The following is a 14,566-nucleotide window of genomic DNA, read 5'->3' on the forward strand; positions in this document are numbered from 1 at the left end:
AATCGATATCATTCCTTTACTTGTACAAATTTAAAAATGGATATTGTATTAAAATTGGACAAAAATATCGCATGGATTTTGTTAAATTTTTTTACTTGGGGAGATGAAACTGAAACCAGAGTGTTTGATGACACCTGCTTCATTTTCCCCCCATCAATGCCTCAGATTATTCTGTATTGGTTGGTGTCAATGTCCAATCATAGGTTTAGGTAAATATAATAATGAAAAGGTTGAATTCTGGATTACATTTCGATCAATTCCAGTCCTTTTCTTTATCTTCCCATGGACAACTTGAAGTAAATCATATACAGATTTCGTCCTTCAGATGTTCTTTCCTTTGAAACCATCGTCTAGGTGTGTTCAACTCAAGCTGTATTATGTCCCACACCACTTATTATTAGTGTCAGGTGAAGGCTATTAATATAAGGTAGCTTAATTAAATTATATAGAATAATATAAAAATAACAATGCCACTGTCCCAAACAAATAAAATATTACAGAGTTACATGGTTGATAAGTAACAACGTTTATATAAAGACACATTTATATATATAATTCACAGCTTAATTACTAGCTTCCACCCAATGGAAAAAAAAATACATTCATCATCTTATTATTCTATAGCTGAATAGCTATAGTCATCTTCAGCTGGAGCCTGGGAACTTACTGAAAGAATAACAAAGGCTCCATATATGATTGTAAGTACAGCAGTGAAATTGACAAGCAAGGCCTCTGATCCATATTTAGCGAGACCAGAACTCTCCAGGAATGTGAGCTTCTCCAAGAAGCCTATGGCAGCAGTGGCGACTGCCAGGACATAAACGAACAGCCCGAACAGCACGTGCCAGGGCAGCGACGCGCTCCTTAATGCATCTGTTCCTCCGGGATAGAAGAATAACAGAAACCCGTATATCCACTACAATATTTTAAAGTATCTCTCCATGTTTAGATTAGATGATCAAAGTTTCATAAAGAATAGAAGATTACAATAATGAAAGGGGAATTACCTGAATGCCATAAAGAACAATGACAGATATCCCAAGCCAGGAGTGCAAGCTGTAAAGATTGGCGATGGAGCTCTCATTATGATATTTGAATGCAGCGTAGATGCCAATACAGCCCAGTATCAGTGCAATTGCATGGAGAACAAGATGTATAAGCTTCTTTACTTCTTTTCTCCAAATAAGCGCTTTATAACTTATAATGGCTGTAATTGTTGAGTGGAAAAACAAAATCAGATAGAAAGATTGCAAGTTTTTATTGAACTAAACCTCAGAATTAACGTTCCTAAAAAGGGTAAGAAATATCAAACTGTAGCCATCTGATACAATTACAATAAACAAAATTACGTAAATTACCTTCACCCCCAATGATGATTAGGCCAATAAGCATAAGTACCGGATGAAGCTGTTAAAAAAATATACAAAGAAAACATAATAAGAACATAACGTTCTTAGATAAAAAGAAGCCCTTTTATCTAAGTACTTTGTAACAAGAAAAGCTGTAAAGTGTTTCAAGAATTAAAGTTTGATACTTCATGGCTAAGCATTATATTTAATCCTGCAAGTATTGCAAAACAATCTTATTGATGATGACCTAACAACCATATCTGAATTAAGACTGTAATAAACTTTTGAAGTTCAGTTCACATCAAGGTTGAGATATATCTAGATCTAGTAGAAAATCTTGACCAAGAAAGAAACCAACAAAAGCACTCGTTATCGAGAATTCTGGACTATAAAACAGTAAGGAAAGAAATACTACCAAACAAGCCAACAAAATGAATAGACAACATACGATCTAATCCTTTTTTTCACACCACACAGAGGCTTACACCAATGTGAGTTTCAGCAAAATAAGTCCAAAATGGATAAATATGTGGCCACATCACACACATATCCTGTGGAGTGTGGAGTGCACAGATTTTTGCTCTCATTAATAAGTTAAATCCAATAAAAGTCTTATTTCTCACTAACATACAATAATCATAATAATAATATTTTTAACATTATTTTTTTAATAACTAAGGTGTCCGGGCAATCTTGCCCGCACTTTGACTAATCCTAACGGACCATTGAATATATTACAAACCTGATATTTTAAGGTAAATCACAAATGTAATAGGTGGATCCGGAATAGTAATATAAAAAGAAGGAGGGAAATTGAAGAGTAGGTGAAAACTTTGTGCAAAGAAGGGTAATTGGTGATGAGAAAAAAACATTATAAAGTTTGGTGCACGTGGAGAGTAGATTTTGGTTTATTAATTAACTTGGTGTGGTTAGTTGTAAATTAATGCCTCCAAAGGATAAGACATAAATCTTACTTTAAGATAAATGGTAATTAAATACGCCAGAAATGTAAAGGTACCTTAAATTAAATTAATATAAATAATTTTAGACCATTTTATCCCAATTACACTTTTTTTAATAAATAAAAAAATAAAGGCAAAAAAAGGAGTCTTAAGCCTTAAGGCATTGGATGACATCCAATACCAAATCATGAACGTGAGAATTAACAAACATGCCAAAATCGAATAAGATAAGGAATTGATTCTCCTCATGATAATGGCATATTTTTTGAAAGCCCAAAGTCAAGAACAAGAGTCTTCTTCAACCTTTCATTAGACATTACTTAATGATTAAAGATAAACTAAAAAATAAGCAACTTGTTTGGGACATTATTGTATTTTAACTGCACAAAGCATTGAAAATGGCGCACTCAAACCACCAAACCCAGAAACTATGACTTACCAAACTTCGCAGAAAGCAACACAAATGATAAACAAGAAAAACTTTCAATATTGATGGAAACAAACAGTTTTTGATTAAAATCAATAAAGAAGAAAACCCGGATTTAGAAAATAAAAGTGGAGGGAGGGCTTACGTTGAAGATGAGACTTTTGTTTGAAGCTTCCCATGCTATTCCACCTCTAAAGTGCAGTACCCAAACCAGTACAAAAACTGCTCCGATAACCGCAAGCGCGTGTACCACAAAAGTGAATGGAAGAGCCGGTACTGCTATCGCCATCTGTTTTCTTCTTCTTCTCTATAGGAATTCTGAGAGGATAGAATAAGCAAACTGCAAACAGAGCAGTTCCCGTTTTTAATCTATTTCTAATTTCTTTGGCTACTAGTGGCTACGTCTCTCTTAGTTGTATGTACCGGTTATTCCGGGAGATCATGGCCGTTGAATGGAGGATTTTTGTTTTTATGTTGGACGATGCCACGTGGCTTGATTATTGTTGCACTTCTTGTCCCTTGCTATTTGCATCTTCGCGTCTCTGCCTCTACCTTGGACTTGGACAGTCAGACGGCTAACTTGCCTTTCCAAACATGCCCTTGTGAATTTTCACCTAATTATTTAATATTACTACTCCTTTAATTATTTATCTTATTGTATGATACCAGAAAAACAGCCACATTCAGAAGAGAAGGCTGAAATTGTCTTAACATATTAATATCTAATTAAAAAATAATTTACAGAAAAAATAAATCATAATTCTAATTTAATGGCTTTCCTAAAATTTGTAAAAAGAATGAGGTGATTAAGCAATGAGTAGCTGTTAAAAGTTGTACCGGGTAGTAGTGTTTTTTTTTTTTTTTTTTTTTCGCAATGTCCTAAGATTCCACTTCAAAAAAGTGGACGTGGATCTCTATTTCCATTTGACGGCAAGGGTTGTACGACGGCGTATTGCATGCAAAGACGTTAAAGGGCAATTTGATTAGCCAGCTGCAAATGGAAATTGAAGTAATCAATGACATCATAAAGTTTGACGGATTTGAGTGTGGGCCGGATTCAAAACGAATACCTGTGGGCATCCAATTTTGTAGGTGGAATCTACGGTGAGGATTTTGTCATCTTGTTTGGACTTTTGATCACTCTGTAGTCTGTATATGAATTATGAGGAGCATGACAAGCTGTTGATCAGATCAAATAAACATCTCAATCATAAACGAAAGAGACGTCCCACCTAAATATCTATCCATTTTGAATCAAATATCAAGTGATCTCTAATTCACTAGAGAATCCGACCCAAAATTACTGGGCCTATTGGGCCTACAATTTCCAATCATAAGCCCAGCCCAAGAAGATTGGTTTCCAAATGAGTTTAAAGCCCATCGAATTTGGGCTTTCAAGAACTCAATTTCATTCTTTTTAGAGCAATCGACATGTTCCCACCCTAGGTTTAACGACACCCCAAATTCATACCCCTGGTTACATTTATTTTATATTTCCACCCTTAAACTAACACTGTTAATAAATTTTGACTTTTGAGTTATGCTATTACCATACTGCCCTTGATTTTTGATTTCACCCCACGTAGCCATCATCACCATCCAGCCACCACCAACACCCACCAAACCCACTCGATCGTCGTTAAGGACTGATCTTGTCTAATTCCGACATCGACTGACCAATCCAACACTACCATCAAGATCCTCTCATCTCCCTCTCCAAAACCCCTCTCATCTCTAACCGTGTGCTGTCACCGTTTGTCGACCACCGCAATTTTTTTGTTCACACAGTCGTAGTCTGTTAGGCCTGATTTTAGCTCCAAAATTCACCCTCTCACCACCCATAGACTCACCGGTCTCTCCTCTTCCAAAGCCCCAACAACCTAAACTGTGTTAGCTCTCCGATCATTGGCAACCTCTTATAGGGTTTCTTGTGGGTTTTTTTGTGAATTTGGGTTTAAATAGGAGTTTTTATGGAGTTGTTGGGGTGAATTGGTTGTCTTTGGAGTGGGTGATTGTTTTGTGTTGTTTAGGTGTTTTTTTCTAGCCAATTTCCTCTTGTCGACGACTCACCATCCCCTTTCCTTTCTGTGCACACCAAGTGTTTGAGAATTTGCCTCAACGAACACCTAGTCACTGAGACAACCTTTGTAACCACTGACCAGCCCTCACCAAAACAATCGATCAAAACAACGGCGTTGAAATCAGGCCAAACTGGCTTGAATCGGTGATTGCCAAAAAATTGATCAAAAAAGTGGCAAAAAGTGATTGTCCCTTGGTGGAAAGTGGCGGTCGTAACCGACAACCGGTGAGTAAGTGAGGCAAAAGGAGCAAGGGTTTTGCGAGCAGATAGAGGGGGTTTAAATGGTGGTGGTGGTGAAGATTTCCAGCTGACAAAACGGCTGAAAAAGCTGCTGCAAAGTGGTTGTTTGCGCAAAAAAAAAAATAGTGGGCTTTTCCGACAAACAGTGAGTGATCGAGCGATGGGGTGATATAGGTTTTAAAGAGGAGATGATGAAGGATCGAATGGAGGTGACAACTCAGATTTTCAATGACAAAAATGCCCAAAAACTAGTCGAGAAGAATGGAAGTCGTGCAAAAATACAGGTTTCTAAAATAACCATTTTAGCCTTTAATTATTTAATTATTAAAAAGAAAGTAATGGTGTCCATTTAAGAGTGAGAATTTGAAATTTTTGAAACCAGAGGAATTAACCTAAGATTTCGCTAAACTTTGGATGAGAATATGCCGTTTACTCTTCTTTTCATAAGATGGCGATTGCATTTAATCTTCAATAATTTAGTGACAGCTAAGAACAAGCATTAATGTTTTACTTTTTCCTTTTAGAACATGATTATCTATTAATTAAGTGTCATGGAGGGTTTACTTTATGCTTTTGGAAGAACTATTACTGGTCCAATATGTATCTCTTCATATCAAATAAGATTCCGATTTGGAGTTAGTGGAGTAAATCTTAGATATATCTCTTATGTAAGTATAAAAATGTAATAATTTAATATTTATTTTCTTTATTCTTTGCTTTCATAATTAAAAAGAAAACCAAATTGGGTTTTTTTACCAAGGTAGTATGGCCTTTTTGTTACTTATGTAGCTATAAATGTAGCAATACTTTTCTTGGAAATAATATTATTAGAGTCCCACACTGACTAAACACGTTCAAGCCTATTGAATTATAAGAGGGGATAATCCTCTCATTCAACAAAGCCTTATTGGGTGAGGGGTCAGACCCACCTTAAATTCTATCATGGTATCAGAGTCCAGATTCAGTTGAGTTGAGCGCTTGACCTGCAAGTGAGGAATTAGAACCAGCAACTACTTCCATCAATAGACATGACCCAACATATGGGCTTAACCGTGTAGGGGAGTGTTAGAGTCTCACACTGACTAGGCACGCTCAAGCCTATTAGGTTATAAGAGGGGATAACCTTCCCATTCAATAAGACCTTATTGGGTGAGGAATCATACTCACCTCAAATTCTATCAAATATAATTTAAGAAGTTTTTTGGTCTCATGTTCAAGCAAAGAATAAAGATTATTCGTTCTGATAATATTAAAAACACCTGTCATAGACACTTCTATATAAATCCTAAAGTATTTCAGTATTTGATTGAAATAAATACAAAAAAATTGATATAGTTTTTTTTAGAAAAAATTTTTAAATTAGAAAAAACAAAATTTGAAATGGTCTATGAACAAAAGTATCTAATAAACAATATTTTAGAGAAAGCTATTAAATACTTAAAACAATTTTATTAAAAAAAAATTGTATATATATAATGATCAATTAAAAATATCTCATAAAAACTAAAAAGGCCGGTCAAATTTTCTAACGAAGCCCGTTGGCCATTTCTTTCCCGAGGGCATTTAAGTAATTACGCACACAATTGACAAAACCCTAATTTTCTTCATCCGCCTCATACACAGTATATATATACACTGCGGCTCTCACTAGCAGTGAACTCCTCGTCTCTTTGAGAAAGAAACCCTAACTTTGTCAATGTTTTGTATTAACATGAAAGAAGTGGTTTTTATTTTCTTTAATTTTTTCGGTTCTCAAATGTTTAGAGCAGGGATTGTGTGTATCGGCGTTGTGCCATGATCAATGCACTATGTATCCGAAAGAGTTCCCTGCAAAACCAATTAAGGGAAGGTGGGCAGTTGTGATTCATTTTCCACCATTGATTGCTCAACAATCATCTTCCCCACATTTTAATTTGTCTTTTTCATTTGATGTTTGTGTTATACGGTTTTCAAGAAATTGTTTGCCTTAAACCCTTTTTTTTTTAATGGGCGAGCGACAATTACCCTGATTATTGCTAATATGCGCGGTGACGGAAGTTAGCGTCCGTCCAATTTTTTTTTTTTTTTGCGGTCCCCGCAATCACGCCAGCGTTACTGGTAAAGATGTACATTGCGATAGCACAGCAATTTAACGGCGAAAATGTCACCACGGTAGCGTTGCGGAGTCTTCCCTGTAACGTTACCTTCAAGTGACTTTATCACGGCATCCTTACCCTAGGGATGTTTTAGTACGTTAACATGCCAGATATTGGCTTCGATTGTTTGGATTTTGGGAATACTACTTTTAGTATTTCCAAAAAAGTTAAACAGTAAAATACCTAAAAACTCACAATTTTATTAAACATTTTTTAAATTCCTAATTTGTTAATTCAATTAAACAGTAAAATACCCAAAAACTCACAATTTTATTCAACATTTTTTAAATTTCCTAATTGTTAATTCAATTAAATATCCCTAATATTTAATGTTTTGTTACGGCGACTCCGCCACCCTCCGGCGGTGGTGGCCGGCTGTCCGTATTTGAGGGTGAATTGGGAGTGTTTTTGTTAACTTTTAATATTTTATTATAAGGGTGTTTTGTAAAAAAATAAACAGAGGGGGTATTTTACAATTTATAAACTACATCGTAATACCCTCCAATTCAACTTTTTTTTAATTTTTTTCAAATTTTTTTTTCCAAAAACACAAAATTGTGAACCAAACGGAGCCATTATTTTTCCTGTACCACGTTATACGGTACATCACATCACCGCCAGGTCAACTGTTACCATGTTAACAAGGTAGCATTGCCGAATAACCTTTGCCAGAATCCTTTTCCATGTAATCTTGCTAAAATATGATCACGTAACATTGCCGGCCTTAGAATAGAACATTATCACTGCATATACAAAAGGAATATCTTATGCAGCAGTAACATTACCGAGAATTAATCCCATCGGAATGGTAAAATCTGCAGTTGCATTACCATTGAAGCAAATAAATCTGATTATAAATACAACTGTTAAAAGGACCCAACCTGGAGAGACAATTTATTTCACATACAACTTGTTCATTCATTAATATGGATGGAGGACTTAATAGACCACAAAACTGAGAGGGAGGACCAACATAAAATTATCAAAGAAAGGCCAATAAAAAATTATCAAATATCACAGAAACCAGAGACTGAAGGTTAACAAATTTTTAAAAGGCAATACAAATATAAAGAAAAAGAGTGTACATTGAATATTGTGTATGATGAATACTGTCTTTAGAAATTACATCATAATTTAAAATAAAATTAACTTTTTTTTTTTTTTTTGGTTTTTTAATATCTGTCCTGGATCCCGGGACAATACTTCAATCTTTCTCGTTTTCTATGGGTTTGTGGGTTTGCTGGGCTATCGAGTAGGTGGAAATGAGGCATATTATTTTTCTATATTATTAAATCGAGTATTGTATCGTGTATCCAAAATTTAATTTTTTGAATCGTATATCGGGAATCGTATCATAAAATATATATTTTTTTTAAAATAATAAAATTTTTCTGAAAATTAATATCATTATCAAGATTAATTAACAATTTTTTTTGATTTTATTGACTTTAAATTATGTTTTTACATAATCAAAACTAATCACAAAATTAAAAATCTATATCATTTCTTCTCAACCATTTATATCATTTCCAAGATCAATGTTAATATCTATATTTTTACTTGTGTTATTGTTATCATGCAAAACGGGCTATATATCTTCCTCTTCACTTTCTTCATGCAAAATGGATAAATTTGGATAGGTTTTAATGAATCGGTTTGGATGACCTGAATCTGACCCAAATTAATAAAGTTATATTGATATTTTTAAGGAAACGAACTGATATGTATTACATCTTAGGATACATACTAATGTATCAAAAAGTTTAGGATATACTTTTTGATACGTATCGTTGGTGACCCGTATTGAATCTTATTATAAGATACATATCGTGTATCATAAGATACTAATAATCATGATTTTTAGGAGTGCAGCTATTGGTTTTTCACTAATAGATTAAAAAAATTTAGATAAATTTTGGGAAGAATAGTAGTATCATTTTTATTTTTCTCTTTGTTTTAATAATAAAATTCAGTCACCACTAAATGTTATTCATTGAATTGAGATGATGAATTAATAAGAAGTTGTAAAAGCAGGGAAAAATGATGGTAGTTGGTAAAGTTAATGTAAATGAAATGAGGTAGTTAAGACATTTAGGAATGTCACAACCATAATTTTAATAATAATTCATTAATATTGGTGCTACTGCTGTCCCCTGTGGTCCATCTCTTAATCATCCTTTAACTAGTATGTTTCATTAATGTTTGTAAAGGACATTTATTAAATCAATTTCTAGCCATTTTTATAAATAAAATGCATTTTTTTTAATTAGGTTTATAATTATTAACTTTCAAAATATTAGATGAATTTTAGAAACTTTTTTTCAATGAAATAAAAATAAATTTATTTTTTTAGAAATTGGTTTGCTAAAACATTTCCAAAGAGCTGAGAACTTACTCTTAAAGTCTTTGACATTTTCAATTGAATGTTTAAAAATGTGTTTTGAACAGAGAACAGTTTAAACATTGATTTTCTCATCATTTACTGCAGAGAAAAATACAGAATTAGTAATAATTCAACACACCAGAAAATTGACCCTTTTTGGTTATGAAGAAGACAGATAAAAAAAGAGAGTAAATAGTCACGAGAAAACACATGCAGCAATAATACCATTCCAATGATTTTGTATCAAACTAAACTGGCCACTCAAGTCTTTTGTGAAACTTTTTAAAGCCTCTGCCTAATTTCCCACAACATAATCAATTCTACTTTATGGTAAAAACAAAATTGTAAACGACAAACTAAATACTTAATGTTTAATGGAGCTTTTTTGAGTGCTTTCTTATTTATATGTTGCCTTTACTTTAAAACGCAAAAGGAAAATGATGCTACTTGGCGGTGCATGGTTTCATCACACGTTAAGTATAATTACTTAGTTTTAGAGCATATTCAATTGTGTTATTTATTTTAAAGAGTATTTTTTATATAAATAAAGAATATTTTTATTAATTTTTAAATATTAAAAATAAAATTTTTATTCAAATTCAATTGACTCTTTAAATTTAATGAAAATGCTTATTATTTTTGAGAAAAAGACTTAATGAGGGAGAGAATTAATAAATAAAATATATAGAAACTTGTAGTTTATTAATTAAAATTGGGATAGAGAGTGAAATTTGACTCTCTAGATGTAGGGAGCTAAACTCACTCTAAAGTGTCTGCTTGAGAGGTTTTTTTTTTTTTTTTTTTTCCATTGGTTCTGAGAGGTTTTTAATTAGACTAGTTTTGAGATGTTTAAAAACCATTACTTGCCAGATTTTTAATAGGCTGATTTTGACTGGTTTAAAAACCCCCCAAAATCAGTGTAGTGTATTTTTGATGGGTTAATAAAACACCCAAAATCGAGATGTTTTGGCTGGTTTAAAAATTTTATCCCAAAAAAACCCCTTTCCACTAATAATCCCTTTGCTACACACAAATCTCTTGCTGCTGTTGACTTCTCTCTAGCACACAAATCTCTTGCTGCTACACATGAAGTGAGTGAATGGTTTTAATTTGCTGCACACAAATCCCTTTGCTGCTGCACACAACTCGTTTAATTTGTGATAGTCAAGAAGCGACGTCAACCTAAAATTAGGCATTTTGGTTTCTGATAGTTCGAACAGAGTTGCTATTTGCAATCGCTAATTCACAAAAGAGTCAACTCCTCCATTTTATGATGGTAATGGAAATCAACACAGCAAACTTCTATCCTCAAGAGCTTCATTACAAATCTTAAATGAAAGAAACAAAAATATATTCCATCAAACCAAATACAACTGCAAACTGAAACTAATGACCTCCAATAATAGAACTTGTTAAAGCAATCATAACTGTCGAGAGAGCCTCTTGTTTGATTGGAGAGAAAGAAAATAAAAACAAATAATGTAGGCATTATCTATATTTATCAAAAAGAGAGAGTGTTTTAACTTTATGGACATTTATGTAAATTTATCATTTAAAAAAACTATCAGAATTGTTGGAAAATAAACTCTCAAGCACAGGTTGGGTGTTTTAAAAACCGCTACTAAAAACCCTTCAAAATCGCTACTGTGGTTTACCCTCAAAACCGCTACGATGATTTACTCTCATAATCGCTACCATAAAACTCCCAAGCAGACCCTTAATTTATATTTAAAAGATAAAGAGTCCATTGGACTCTTATTTTTATGAATATACTTTTTAAAATAAAGAGTCTAGATCATATAAAAAGTCCTTTAGAAATACTTTTAGGGTTTGCTTGAGAAACATTTCATAAAAAGTGAAAATAATATTCAAGTTTCAATATCTAACGTAAATAAACCATTTTCTTATAACATCTCTCTCTCTCTCTCTCTCTCTCTCTATATATATATATATATCTATATATATATCTCTATATATATATATATATATATATATTACCAACTTATGTTTGGTTTTCAATAAAGTCAACTTCTAATACAGTAGACCCTCTTTATAACGATACTCTACATAGAAATAACCTACATATAGTTATAAAAAATTATAATCTCAACTTTGACTAGTTATAAATAAGAATAAATTTCGCATTGTAATAAGTTATAATTTTTTTAGGTCACATCTTAAAAAACTTGCCTCTACATAGTAATAATTATATGTATATTGTAAAAAATATATGCTATGTTATATTAAAAATTTAAGATAAAATAAAATATTTATCTAAAGTTGTTTAGGACAATGATTTATGTTTTAAAGTTGTTACCATATCTTTTATTTTGCGGGTACGTAATAAGCTACCAGCATAGACACCTTCTTGTTGAAGCCAAAATATTTCCAACTCTCAAGCATGTTCAGAGCTTCTTGGCATGAAATTTTTTGTAATTTAATACTATCATTCTTAGAATTATCTTCTTCCTTTTTTTGTTTAATTCAAATAATGATTTTTTCTTCAGTTAAAACATACACGACTTATTGCTCATTTGGATAATTGAGGAAAACACTAATATCTATTTGATTAGAGTAGTGAAGTTATCGAATCTAATCACTCAATTTTACAGTGACTCTTTGATATCTATTTCCGTACTATCCTAATGCTACTAAAACAATGAATTGAAATCCTAATGCTACTAAAACAATGAATTGAAATCCCAACACTACTAAAACATGAATTATAAAATAAAAAATTAAAACAATAATTCTTGTAATTACATCTCTATTAAATTATAATCTCATTATAATAATAAATTTAATTGATCCCAATATTATTACTATATTGAGATTCTACCGTAGTTATAATTTCATTGTAAGTTGGTACAAATGCATCATTACGGTAATAAATTTATCATTAAATGTTTTCATATTTAAATTCTAAAACAAATATTTAACAAAATGAAGACTAATTTCAGAAATACAATAAATATTTTACCTGAAGGAGAAATAAAAATGAGAAAAGCACAGGTTCCCATGTGTTTCCCGTATACTTACAGAGCAAATTGGGAAGATCGATTTGATCTCTAAAATAAAGCGTCCACCATTAACTGTGTGGGGGAAACGGAGAAACATAAATTGGTACTAAAAGGTTTTAAAAAGATAAATAGACACTTTCTATTAAGAAAAAGATTAAAATACCATTTGAGAAATATTAGTTTATTTTTTTAATTACTTTTAGTCTCTTTAAGTTTATTAATTCTATTAGATACCTCCAGAAAAAAGTTTAAAAATTAATAAAAATATCCCCACTCACCCATACTTATCAGATTCTGACGGCCACCACCGTAAATAGCCAGTAATTCACTGATCTGGCCTTTTTTGGTCAGATCTATAGTGGATCTGATCAGAAAAGGTCAGATCTGAAGTGAGAAGACCAGATCTGGCCGAAAAGTGACGGCCAAAGATGTGGCCGTCAGCGATGGAGTGTTGCGGCCGTCGATGGCCAGATCCGACCTTTTCCTATTGTATCCGTGGTGGATTTGGCCGAAAAAGGCCAGATCGGTGAACTACCTGTCATTTCCGGTGGTGGTGTAGACCGTTATGACAGATTTTGGCTACCATCGATGGTGGCCGCTAGAATCTGACAAGTATGGGTGGGTGGGGTTATTTTTGTTAATTTTTAAACTTTTTTTTGGGGGTATTTGATGGAATTAATAAATTTAAGAGGTCTAAAAGTAATTAAAAAAATAGACTAATATTTCTCAAAGGGTATTCTAGTCTTTTTCCTAATAAAAGGTATTTGTTTGTCTTTTTTAAGTCTTTTAGATATCAATCTATCATTTATCCAAACCTTGAGTATGTGTAAGCCGTTCAGCCAATTGTGTGCTGTATGTTTGTTTATGGATATTATTCATGTGGAGATGAAGGCCTTTGGGCCACTGTTGTCTCCTCAAATCACTTTATCAAGCACACTCATATTTATGTCCTATTAGTTTACTTACACCTGGCTCTAACACCCCCCACTTCTCAATCCAAGTTAAATCACTCTCCCATTATTTGGCCCTTCCCATAATTGTCACTATCATTATTATTAGGGTTATTTATGTAAAATCCCATCAATTTCATTAAATTGTGTCAATAGTCAACACCCGCTAGTTTCATAAATACATACCTAACCACCCTTTTTTACGGACCGTTAAATTTTGGAAAGAAGAAAGCGAAGAGAAGGTGGAGAAATCAAAAAGAAAGAAGAGAAGAAACCTACCGAAGAAATTTTGAAAAGAACGAGAAAATGAAAGAGAAGAGGGAGGAGGGAGAAAAATTTATAAAATATAAAAAACTAGGGTTTATTTCTTTTATATTATATATTTGATTCTTTTTAAGATTTTTTAATGTTACTTTACTAAATTACCCTTAACAAACGAGGGTTAGGTATGCATTAATGAAACTAACGGGTGCTTGTATGATTTTATAATACCTAATCCTTATTATTCTAATTCTAATACAATATTATATTCCATAACTACCTCTAATTAAATTAATGGGGTCTCAAATGGATTGAATTAATCTTTCTGCATTGGAACAAGAGATTTATAGATCGGATCACAGTTGTATTAACAATCTTAATATAAGTTTTTGGTAATTAAGCCGGAGAAATTTGCACTTTTTGCTTAGACGTTTACAGCTAAGCTAAGAGACATAGAAGCTCATGAATGAAATTATGAAATTTCAGCTTATAAAGAATGCTTACTTTTGGTGATGAAGACATATCAACGAGGCCTTTTTTGGGGTCATCTTTATCAATAAAAAGTTAAAAGTTTCGCACCTCGTGCCTTCCTGCATTAAAAAGAAAACTACATCATTACTCAAGCAATATTCCATCTTCCCTACAGTAATTAATATTTTAGTTTTATTAAGCTAAAATCAAGACCCTTCTTTATTTATTGATTTTATTCTGTCTTCTGGCATGTCGCCATTTTTTATTGACTTCGGAGAGAGGTTTAAG

The 14,566-nt window shown here is 32.6% G+C and overlaps 1 protein-coding gene and 1 non-coding gene across 2 annotated transcripts; one reads left to right on the forward strand and one right to left on the reverse strand.

Moving 5' to 3' along the window:
* Positions 1-474: 474 nt before the first annotated feature.
* On the reverse strand, positions 475-3,234 carry LOC116146978 (transmembrane ascorbate ferrireductase 1). Its single transcript, XM_031432401.1, has 4 exons — positions 2,884-3,234; positions 1,359-1,407; positions 1,008-1,207; positions 475-916 (listed from the first exon to the last, which is right to left on the reverse strand). The coding sequence occupies exons 1-4, from the start codon at positions 3,025-3,027 to the stop codon at positions 614-616; spliced, it is 696 nt and encodes a 231-aa protein (XP_031288261.1). The 5' UTR covers positions 3,028-3,234; the 3' UTR covers positions 475-613.
* A 3,586-nt stretch (positions 3,235-6,820) lies between these two features.
* On the forward strand, positions 6,821-6,967 carry LOC116146997. Its single transcript, XR_004130598.1, has one exon. It is a non-coding gene; the product is annotated as a small nucleolar RNA snoR135 (small nucleolar RNA).
* The last annotated feature ends 7,599 nt before the right edge of the window (positions 6,968-14,566 follow it).

This window comes from Pistacia vera, unplaced genomic scaffold (genome assembly GCF_008641045.1).
Source record: "Pistacia vera cultivar Batoury unplaced genomic scaffold, PisVer_v2 Contig486, whole genome shotgun sequence".
NCBI lineage: Eukaryota > Viridiplantae > Streptophyta > Magnoliopsida > Sapindales > Anacardiaceae > Pistacia > Pistacia vera.

Coding starts and splice junctions, on each gene's coding strand:
- LOC116146978 (XM_031432401.1), bottom strand. CDS start 3,027: ATGGCGATAGCAGTACCGGCTCTTCCATTCACTTTTGTGGTACACGCG. Junction 1,208..1,358: donor AATCATCATTGGGGGTGAAG/GTAATTTACGTA, acceptor CAACAATTACAG/CCATTATAAGTTATAAAGCG. Junction 917..1,007: donor TTGTTCTTTATGGCATTCAG/GTAATTCCCCTT, acceptor AAAATATTGTAG/TGGATATACGGGTTTCTGTT.